A 12,113-nucleotide genomic window follows, 5' to 3' on the forward strand; every position below is an offset into this window, starting at 1 on the left:
ATACGTAGGAAGCGAGATCGCATATTGTATCACACTAGGAACTTGTCCGCAATGCCGCTCAACAATGCAGGCTCTCAGACTGCGTTCACCACGGTAGCACTTAACACATATGTGACCATCACTGTAGGACAAGTTGAAGCGGGACTCGTACAAACACGCTACATTTGGTATTCTGTTTTATACATCTCCCGAGTTTGGGGTCGTTCGGGCCATTTTTTCTGGGTGTTGCACTTTCACAAACAGTAGTACATAAGGAAACCTTCAAACATTAGTATTCTGTTCTCCTTTTTTACTTTTTTATAGTACAATATTTGTGTGTTTAATAATATTTAGGTATGTAACGAAAATAAGAATGTTCTCTTCTACCTTCAGTTTGTTTCCAAGTTAGTCTTGTCAGATAAACTGTTAACATTGATCAAATACCAGGTTTTGCAAACTAATGTATCGTTAATATGGCTACCTATAGAGTTGCAAATCCTGCTAACTGCTCTGTTCGGCTGCAAAACCTGCTATTTGCAAATTAATATACAGTATAACTAAATACCTATTAATCATATATTTCTGAGCTGTAGGAAGACAAACTAAATATTTTTTCCCCATTATTTAAACTAGAAATCATGTCTCTAGCATCTGTGGTTAAGTTTTTACATAATTTTCCTCATTTGCCAAAATTCGTCTAACTTGCAAATAGCTGGTTTTGCAAATTGGCTACTCAATTGTTGTCCTTTTAAAAATGCCTAGTTAGATTATTTGGCCTTGTTGTGATGTCTTTGTCGAGTAGTTACGATGTTTGGGAGGGGAGAAAGGAACGTGGAAAGTACAGTACGATTATTTAGTCCTGACAGTCGCCGGCAATCTGTGCCTGGGTCAGGCGAGTCCATTAAGTTACGTCAAGGGATGTTCAGGTTAGTCTGTTGCCTGCAGTCACAGCAATCGGATGTCACGCATGCTGTAAAGCGTTGTGTTTCTAGTGCAGTTAAGGTGTACTACATTCCTTTGCCGACCGCTCGCCCTTAAGTTATCTCTACTCCGAAACTCTCCCCACTACTCCTATTACTGCCCCTCTTTCGCGTTGCTGAGCTGTCAGGACTAAATAATCTGTCTGGGCGACGCGTCGATTAGTTCCTGTCTCACAGCGCGTGTGGTCAGATGTGTCTACTGTGAGGTGAAATCTAACTGCGCGAGTGATCACATATGTGATATTATTAGACAGGACGAGTGTAAATGTAACGTTATGGTTCAATTTGATATTGTTATTCTAGACATATGAGTCAAACGAAAATCATCACTTGGTTAGAAGGGAACTCGGACGATGATTAGCACTCTATACCAGCTCCAGTTTCTGACTCATATGGAGATACTAAATATATCGAACACGATACGGCTTCAGAACAGTCAGATGAAAGTGACACTGAAATGTCTAATGAGAATGTTGAGCTGGGAGGCCAAGAACAGTAAATGCCATTTATAGTGGCACTGGTTATAATAAGCCTATGTTTTGTTTATTAGATAATGATGATGTTTAATAAACAACAATTTTGAGTGCAGGATTATGATACCTGTATACTTGTATATTCAATGAAATAAATAATATTAATAATATCACATAATTAATACAATAAAAAATAATACATTACGAATTTTATGATTTATAAAAAAAAATATCAGGTGTTAGGTACCACCTAACAACGTGAGTCATCGCGTTATACAACAAAGCGAGAATAAACGCGGTTAATTATGAAACAAGCAGTATAATAGTTACAATAATTATTGATTTCAAAGCCTACTGTGCTAAATCCACAGTGCGTTCAGCTCAGCTACCGGCCGGGAAACCAGAGCATCAGACATGTTTCTATGGCCAGAGTAGAATGCGTCATTATCGATCCGAAACCTGCCCCGCATTTTCACTCATTTGACTTCGATGAATAATAAAATGGACATTGCACATAATCAATTTTTGTCTCACAATGAGCACTAACCATTGTTGTTATAAGTGGTGACCTTCTGCATCCGCACAATCGAGATATCTTTTGAAGAAAGTGTAATTCGCAAGCAAAGTTATATTTTTCTAATGCTCCGAAATGCTCTTCTTATTGTTTCTAAGTTCGTCTATAGTGTGGAAGGTTATTATTTTCTGTTTATACTACTTATTATTATACACTTACGTTATGTAATATCTTATGTAGGCAGACCTATGCTAGTAGGATATGTTTGAGCAAATAACATATCCCATTTCTTTTTCAAAATCTGAGTATGGAAACTGATCTAGATGAGTTCAGCAATGCAAACATCTTATCGTAATGATAATGACACTTGTCGTCCTACAGGTTCAATTGGAAATTCAAACATCTGAGTCCTTTTACTGCAGCGGCTCCATCATCAGTGATGAGTGGATAGTCACATCAACCAAATGCATCCCCGTGTAAGTTATATTCTATAACATAAATATCCTAATTATAGTTACGTCGCTGTTATTTCCGGCGTGACTCCTCCTCTTTGCTTACGCCTTAGGAGATGAAGGTACTGTAAAGTCTAGGTAAGTAGTATCTTTCACCATTTTTGTTCTTTCGTTGCCGAGCTACGACACGACAAATCTATTTGTCGCACCGTTAAACATTATCATGTCGCAGCTACTATGATAATAAATCAAACGCACTGTAATTGAGCGGCAAATAACGTCCGCGTGTTCTTTCTGCGAACGCCAACGAAAGAACGAAAATGGCGGGCAATTATATTAAGTATTTATCGAGATTTAGTACGTGCGTAACGTCATCAGCAACGAATGAAAAGATTCACACATTTAAATGTAGCCGACCTGCAATGTGATGGGATACCGGAAATAAGAGCGACGGGACTAATAACTATGAAAATTGAACTCTGAATCAGATGAAAACATTACCGGATCCATTATGCTAACTTTATTTGCTTTAGGCCTATCAGTGTCACAGTAATAAATGTAGTGCAGTATGTATAAAGAAAGACTTCTTCGTTACCTTTTCTTATTTGATATCTTCCACTATTTTCTCCTCATATTTTCTTCCTTTTTTCCACATCTTTCTCGTTTCTTATTCTTTCTCCATTTCACGTATCATATTCCTTCCCTTTCTCTTCTTCAATTTTCTTCCTCCTACATCTCTTCTTTCTTCTGCTTTTCTTTTTATTATACTTTTTCCTCCCATTTCTCATCCTCGTCCCCTCTATCTCCTTCCCTTTCTCTATCTCTCACTCTCTTTATATTATACTCCTTTCTCCTATTTCTCATTACCTTTTTCCCTTTTCTTCCTTCTTCACCTCTTTTTTCTTCTGTCTTTCTTCTTATTATCCTCTATTATTATATTTCTCATCCTCTTCTACTCTCCCTCCTTCTCTTTCTCTTCCTAATACCTCGCTTTCTCTTCTCTTTCCCCGTTCTTCCAAGTATTTTTATTCATTTATATTTTCGCCTACTCTCCTTCCTCTCTCCCACCACTTTATCCGATAGGTCCTACTTCTAAAATTCTCTTCTCGTTATTATTATTATTATTATTATTACTATTATTATTATTATTATTATTATTATTATTATTATTATTATTATTATTATAACTTCTTTATACTGTCTTATTTTGATCCTCCTTTTGTTACTTTGAGGGTTAGAAGAGTCTGCAATACTTAGTCTATATAGGATGCCTGAAACCTCTTGGGTCAAAATAACACTTAAAATGAAGTTCAATTTAAACTGATCATTTTGCGATATTGAAAGAATGGAAAATATTTCAGGGAGGTTTTTTATGTTGTTTTAGTTTTTATAACAAACAACTGCCTACCGCGTCAACGTTTGGTGGTGCTAGATTGCAAAACAATAACGCAATTGCCTGTCACGTTTTCAAGGTAATTATATTTGTTTGCAGTTTGTGCTTATTAGTTGACGAAGATAAAACATTAAGCCTCGTACAGATATGCGCGCCGAAACCCGTAGCGCAACCAAGTCCCGAGCCAGGGCAATGTTACGCACGGTTGTTGCGCTATTACGTTGCGCGATGAACTTTTCCAAACTGCGCCAGAGTCCGCAACACTACTGCCCAGTTGCACCAATCCTTGTTAAATATTTAACATTTCGTTAAGGCAGTTTAACAGCAAACTTAACGGAAGTGATGTTTCATCAACTGTTGTTACTGTTATCATGTCAAACCCACTGTTAAATTAACATAGGATACTCCCTCAGTTAAATCCTTAACGTCCTGTTTCAGCGTGAATCATGGCTGCCAGAGAACATATGTTACACGCCGCATTATTATATCGAGATTTATTTGAAGTGAAAACAATTAGCTACAATCACTACTTCAGCATTTCTAGTATTTTTAGATATGTTGATAAATACTAAAATTATTCATATTAATAATATTAGCACTTCATCCACAGTAAAGAGAGGACATGTGTTTATTAACGTAAGCATTTCTGTTATTATTATTATTATTATTATTATTATTATTATTATTATTATTATTTCTTATTAATACTCAGATATAATTGCAGATTTTCAAAACGATATATCTCTATTTCACAGATTTTAGAGTTCACATGTAATTATGACTAATGACGTGTGAAGATATGTTAGATATATAAGATATGAAAATAATGTTAACGCTTATTCAGCATCACAATTAATTTCATTTTCTATTGGTTCTATTTGATCCTGGATAATTGAAAGAATCTTCGTACAAATATCAACTTTGAGAGTGAAAGTGCCACCTTCAGTTTTCAAATGTTCCACTGTATCTTGTGCATGACCCATCTTAGCATTTCTTTTAATATTTTCATAACATTGATTTGTTTCATAGTTTTCGTTTTCACATCCAAATGGCGATTGAAACTATTGGGTTAAAGAGACCCATGTATGTTCCTTTTTCCTAATGAAAGTTCCATCACTACGTTTGAGTTCAATTACATTCATATATTTGCTAGATCTACTAAAATAATTATATTTCTCATATGAAGTAAAATTACTGCTCCTTGCACTTTCTTTTTCTCGATTTCCGTTGTAATTATGTTAGTCTCCAATACTTCCATAATGTAAGAAATACAATTCTCCGCTAAAACAAATGACTACACCAACTAAAAGCACATTCAGTAAACTTTCATACAATCACTGTTTCTTTGATTCCTGTTACATTATTCTTAACATCATGTTACCTAACCAAAATACCTCAAATGAAACACTATTACATTAACAGGATGTTTAATTTTTAATAACACGTTAGTTAACATGCTGTTACGTTATTGTAACGAAGTTTGGTGAAACTGGGCCCTAATCTACTAGCGTCCGCCAGTTCGGGTACTCCTACTTTCAATCATGGACATAGCTGCAGCAGGCTATATTTATTTGCATTTTGCGTGCAAAAAGAAACGGAAACAGAGGCAATGGTGGCAAACATAGTTACATATCATATACAAGTAGAAATAAATGTGGTGATTCAAATTTGCTGGCTGACTTCAAGTTCAAAACAGTTGGTGGACATTATAAAAATTTTACCAGAATGTCACCTACAGAATTTAAATATTTGCTAGCGCCTAATCTTGCAAAGAAGGATACCATATTCAGTTCAAGAAAGAGTGGCAGTGACGGTGCGATTTCTGGCAACCGTACAATAATATGCAATAATATTGCTGAATCAACACACCAGACTAAAATTAGGTTGAGTCATAAATGAAGAATCTTTAAAGGACTTTGAAGCTAAATTAAAAAAATGAAACCTGGAAATCAGTACATGTCAATGAAGATATGAATAGTAAATTCAATGCGTTTCATAATACATTCTTAAATATCTTTGAATTAAGTTTTCTTGTGAAGCATAAAAATTCTCAAACATCTAAAAGTAAATGGATTACACAAGACATAAGAATCTCATTGAAAACAAAGAGAACTCAATATATTTAAAGTAGAAATATTAATGACTGCAAATTAATAGGTCTAATTCCTGTAGTACAATTTTATGATTAATACAAACGAAGGCTTTGGAGAGATCACAGAGTACCCCTTCTATTTGTAATTTGTTATTAATTGCTTCCAGAATTTTATCAGTTAAATTAAACACTAAGTAATCTTAAAAGCCAAAAAATTTTACTTTAACAATTTATTCCAAACTTTACTAATACAATCAAAACAACTAGGAACATTATTTACTTACTTGCTTTTAAGGAACCCGGAGGTTCATTGCTGCTCTCACATAAGCCCGCCATTGGTCCCTATCCTAAGCAAGATTAATCCAGTCTCTATCATCATATCCCACCTCCCTCAAATCCATTTTAATATTATCTGTGTATCTAATGCTTACTCACTTCACTTGCGTGATTCGGGTTCCACATACTGCACATAGATGGCAGGACTGTGGCCCATTTTCAAATTGCACACCACTTCGGCGGGCCACGTTATGCATGATGTGTATCTATGAAGAATTATGTCGTGTATTAGGGTGAGTGTATGTGTAAGTGTAGTGTAGGGAATGGGTGAGGATGATGATGAAGGTAGGAAGGAAGGAGAAACCCGGTGGCGACACGTAGCCTACTCTGTCGAGTAGCACCAAGGGGCCGCCAGGCTTAACGTCCCCACCCGACGGACGAATCACTATCAATAGTGACATAAATGCCTTCTCTTCATATGCACTGCGTAGAGATTTGGGATTTAACCCAGGCATATTGGTGCACAATTTAGTGATTAGAAGTTGTGCACCATGACTCCTAATCCCGAGGTGGAACCCGGACCGGCTAGTCTGGAGGTAGACTTGCTACCACAGAACTACTGTAACTCGGCGGGTAAAATTTGTATGCATTCAAGCATAACATTTAATGGAGAATCGGAATATGTAAATTTTAATATAGAGTACCATTTAAAAAGAAATTAATTTTACTATCACACTCTTTATATCTGAATAACTAACTTTTTTCGAACATTGGTATCATATTGTATGGTTTATCTCCAACAGCTTTTTGTATAAAATTCTTTTTGTGAAATTTAAGAAGTTATTAGCAATATTTCATACTTATTGTTCACTCTGTTTATAAAAGAGTATATCAACATCTTGATTGCTACAACATTCTCATTTCAGAACAATAATTTGAATTCAGAAAGAATACATCAAGTTAGCAAGCTACGTTTAATTTAACTGATAAAATTCTGGAACCAATTAATAGGAAATTACAAGAAGGAGGGATATTTTGTGATATCTCCAAAGCTTTCGATTGTATTAATCATAAAATTCTACTTCAAAAATTAGAATACTATGTTATTAAAGGCATAGCAAAACAGTGGTTTGAATCATATCTCCATATCAGAAAACAGAAATTGAAATCAACGCATTCAGTGACACCTTTAAACCTACTTCAACATGGGGAAATGTTCATACAGGGGTCCCGCAAAGATCTCTATTACGGCCTCTTCTTTTTATAATTTTTATAAATGATCTTGGCCCCTTAATAAAAGGAACAGATTATCCTATACAATTTACAGGTGACACAAGTACCATAATTGCATAAAGCAACTTTGCCACATTCAAATATAAAACAAAAACACTTTTCCTCAAAATTTATGACTGGTTTACAACCGATAAACTTGATTTAAGCATTAATAAAACTAACATAATTCAATTTAAAACCTCTTCAAATTTAATCTATGAAACATGAGACACAACTATCAATATACCTCTACTAGAAACATAAACAACCAAATTTATTGGTTTGCATATTAATAATAGGTCTACATTAAATTGCAAACATCATATTAATGAAATAACCCCCAAATTTAGCTCAGCATGCTTCGCAATTAGGTCGTTACAACAATTTGTAAATAGGAGTATCTTAAAGACAATATATTTGCCCATATTCATTTCATTATGTTTTACGACATAATATTTTGGGGAAATTCTGCTGATAGTAAAAATATATTATTACAAAAAGAGGCATTAGAATAATAGTTGGAGCAAAGGCTATAGAATTTTGTAGACCATTTTTTTATTACAGATTCTGACTTTAACAAATCAGTACATTAGTCTTCAATAAATTTCCTCTAATGTAATAAAGAAAATTTTCCAACTAATTTAGCCATACATGTATACATACCTGCAGAAAGAATGATTTTCAAACGCCATCATTAAACTTATCATGCTATCAAAGGGAGTACCTTGCATGACAATAAACATTTTCAGTAGTCTTCAAGACATTGAGTCATAATCAAAATTCTGCATTATTTAAAGTAGAACTAAAAATTACCGTACTTAATATCTCACACTTTCTATTCCGTAGATGAATTCTTGACATTTCACATATTGGTGGTGTAAATATTTTAATACTATGAAATGGTAAACATATTCTATTGTATAATATGTTATTGTCATTAAGGTATTAATTCTGTATATATTTCATATTGCATTTTTATATTTTAAACAAAAGAATTTGACATGTTCTTTATTCTGTACTCTAAAGCAACTGTAACTATATTATGGAACGAATAAATCTGTCTGTCTGTCTGTCCGTCCATCCACCTATCAATTTTAATAATTGTTATATTACATCTGTGGATAATAGTAGGTTTCTTGAATTTTTTGTCGACAACATTTTACAATGGTAGGCCTATATTGATTTTATTTAAAAAAAGAGCTAAATACCGTGAACTTTGCTAATTTTACAGTTTAGGCCTACGTTGAATATACATTCTCTCTTATCTATATATTATTCTCATTTTAACTATGGTACCTTTTAAGGAGAAATGCTGTAAACATTAGCAGGGTCTTTAGTGCTCAGAAACGGGTTATTACAACGATTTTGTTAGTTAAAGTAAACAAAACCTTGTACTTTTTTTTCTTTTTTAGGAATACAGAATATTGGTATTTCTTTGTATAGCCTATACTTCTATTTATAAATGTTTAATGCTGTTTACGCATGACGAAACTAAATATAATAAAATATTACGGGTAAATTGTCATGATTATAATACACGTAATGTAGAACTGTAAGAACAGAAAGTAATTGACAGAAGAAATATGATATGCCTCATTATTGTAGTAATTTATTGTTTAATAAGTTAAAATCTAGGGAGTTCGCCACGGTAATTGGCGGTTATTTAAACTCATTTCGTATTGGTGTATTGAATTATGTTCAATTAACAATTGAGAAATTGACAGTGACTTCAATTTTGTGTTCCTAAGAAGTGTTAATTAGTTTCCAGTGTTTGCGTGTATTTAATTTGAGTGAAGTGTAGACATCAGCAGTATGTATACAGATATAATATATTATTGAGATATTTTTACATGCCAATAACTTTATACTTGCTGATTATTCGTATTGTTGACAGTAATATTTTGTATATCGACAGTGATTTTGGTTTCCGATTGTGAATTAACATAGATGTTACAATTTTGGATCGTATTGATTGAATAGGACGTCTCTAAATAAATTAAACCACACTAAAATTGAAAAAGTAATTATCCAGTGAGACGGATTACAATATAAATTATTACACCCTTATTGACTGCATTAGAACAGTCATTTTCTACGGGTTATTTCATAACCAATATAAATTATGAAAAACTTCGAATCAAGAAATAATAGTACAATAAATCAGGAAATAATAAGAGTCAATAAAATAGTCGTATTAATATAAATGATGATGATAATGATGATGCTAATAATAACAATAATAATAATAATAATAATAATAATAATAATAATAATAATAATAATAATAATAATAAAATTGAACATAAAATGATCATAAATAAGTATAAAGCATGAACATGGTACTGGTGCAGCATGGTTTGCTGAATTTAATAACAATTCGGAAACAATAAAATTCACATTGCAATCATTAACATCCCAGTATGACGTCCGCATGCGGAGTCCAACGTATTTGTGTCAGCGTCCACACATACTGCAACTTGAGAGCTCTGGATTCTTTGATTATTACGCAGGAAAACAGACTATTGATGGATCGCTGCGCGTCTCGGCCCGCAACGCTCGGTCGTAACATCAAGGTCGCCAGCTGCTCCCAAATATCGTTCCTTAAACTTCTGTTAAAATTCCTTGTGGTGTTTGGCATTTCACAAAATTTCTTTACCTTTGTATAATTTCATAAGTGCAACGTGTTTTGCTCGGTCCATTCCATGTTGACTGCCCACACAGACAGACGAATGGGTGTTGATTGATTGGTTGATTGATGGTTGATTTATTTACTAATTGATTGACATTAATCCTACGCTAACAAGTGGGCTATCCTTCCTCGACCCTGCAGGTAAGGTTCCATCATCTACTGAACAGCCCGAATAGAACTTGCAGCCTCAAGCCCTTATAACCTAGATTAACGTCGGAAACCCGTACTTGCCATAAGTATAGGGGTTGAATAATTTTGCAACACAACTTATTTGCGTACATATTGCGAGTTAAAAGGTTTCATGGGTTAAATGAGGGGATAGCTAAGCGACATAAGGCCGAGGAATGAGACAAGGTTGGAGTGGATTAGATGAGGGGATAAATAATGTGAGAAGATACATACTACGTACGAACTAAAACCCCGCTCGCATTTTCTTTTGTTTCAATATGGTCGAATGTGCTTTTCCAGAGCCTTCTTCAGTTACAAGCCGGAGCCATACGTCGGCAACACTGTAATTAACTATCAGCCGGAGGCCGACCATACAGTACACGTGTTTGTGCTAATGCCGGTTTTCAATGTAAATTTTCAATTAATGTGTGTCGATGAAATTATGTTCGCGGTCGTACCAAACGTTCATTATTGATGTATTATAAACTATGTGCGTGTTGGCAATAAAATCAAGACAATAAATGAAAAAAAAAAATGGTTGCAGTCTTTGGAAATTTTTACGGTTAGTGATGACAAAGTAAATATAAAATATTGTATTAACTACATTTTTATAGTCTTACTTGTGGTTTGTGATATATCAGAATTCTAGCCAAATTGTTGGGTCTCGCCTGCTATATCAATAAAGTTACGCCGTTGATTTTTCAAGTCCGTTGTAAACAGCTGTTTTGTGATCCATAAAATATGTTGCAGTTTTGAAGATTCGGAATGCCTACTATACATCAGAACTATATATAATTGTAGATGCATACACTCACTTTTTTGGTTTATAAGGTTTATTTATTAATATTATTCCTTTTGTAATAAATTAGTTATGAACATGTTTCTTTTCACTTCGTATTTACAGCATTTAAAGTTCACTAAGTTTACACATACTTAATAGATAATGATGTGTTTTGTTACGTATGTTGAAGGTATTTTTCTTAATTTTTTCATAGATCTCTATACTTGGCCTTGGCCTATATAAATTATATTTTTAAAAATTTATAACAAATAATTTTGGATAACAGTATTGTTATGATGACTGGCGAGGTTCAAACTAAAACTGGCTTCCTGGGTATCGGAAATATTTATTGAAAAGCACGAGAGATCACATGGAATTAAACTGTAGGTCTATATGATATTCTAGACCTTTCACGTCAGAGGTGAATCAACATGAAGCGACAAAACATTGTCAACTTAATAGCCACATAATGGTTAATTGATTTGAATAGGGTATTGCGAAAGTACGTCGTTATTTTATTTATTTTTGGTAGAAGTAACATTTCTTTATGTATTTATTTATTTTCCCTAGTACCATCAATTGAAAACACGTATGATTTTAATTTTTTTGAAGTTATAAGTGGCTATAAGCAAGTACTTAGGCGGTATTCTGAAATTGAAATAAAATATCATTTCGGATTCTGTAATAAATTACGTACATCAATACGCCGAATCTTGATCATATGCACTTAGTTTTGTATCAATTAATGTCGAAAATGTACATGTGACAACGAAACCAAAGCACTGAAACGTCAAACGTCATGCATTTATTTCGCCTCCGCCCGCCTCCATTCTGCGTTGCCAAACCTATCCATGCTCCGGCTTGTAACTAAAGAAGGCTCTGGCTTTTCGCTTAACTAGTGATGTATTTTTTGTAGTGGATTATTTTCTGAACTCAAGGGCTGCCGAACTTTAATTTTCTTATATGTAAATTATAAAAATATCTTATGAAGAGTTGCCAGACCTAACGCGTTGCAAATATTTAATGGAATGTGTTCCACTGCAT

General features: G+C 33.8%; 1 protein-coding gene across 2 annotated transcripts in view; it reads left to right on the top strand.

The window, feature by feature from the left end:
- LOC138698862 (trypsin 5G1-like) overlaps positions 1–12,113 on the top strand; it is a 38,241-nt gene that overhangs the window by 14,498 nt on the left and 11,630 nt on the right. For both annotated transcript variants that reach the window (XM_069825072.1, XM_069825071.1), the window contains exon 3: positions 2,328–2,422. In XM_069825072.1, the coding sequence (XP_069681173.1) occupies positions 2,328–2,422 (95 nt within the window). The remainder of the gene's footprint in view (positions 1–2,327; positions 2,423–12,113) is intronic.

This window comes from Periplaneta americana, chromosome 4, assembly GCF_040183065.1.
Source record: "Periplaneta americana isolate PAMFEO1 chromosome 4, P.americana_PAMFEO1_priV1, whole genome shotgun sequence".
Taxonomy (NCBI): domain Eukaryota; kingdom Metazoa; phylum Arthropoda; class Insecta; order Blattodea; family Blattidae; genus Periplaneta; species Periplaneta americana.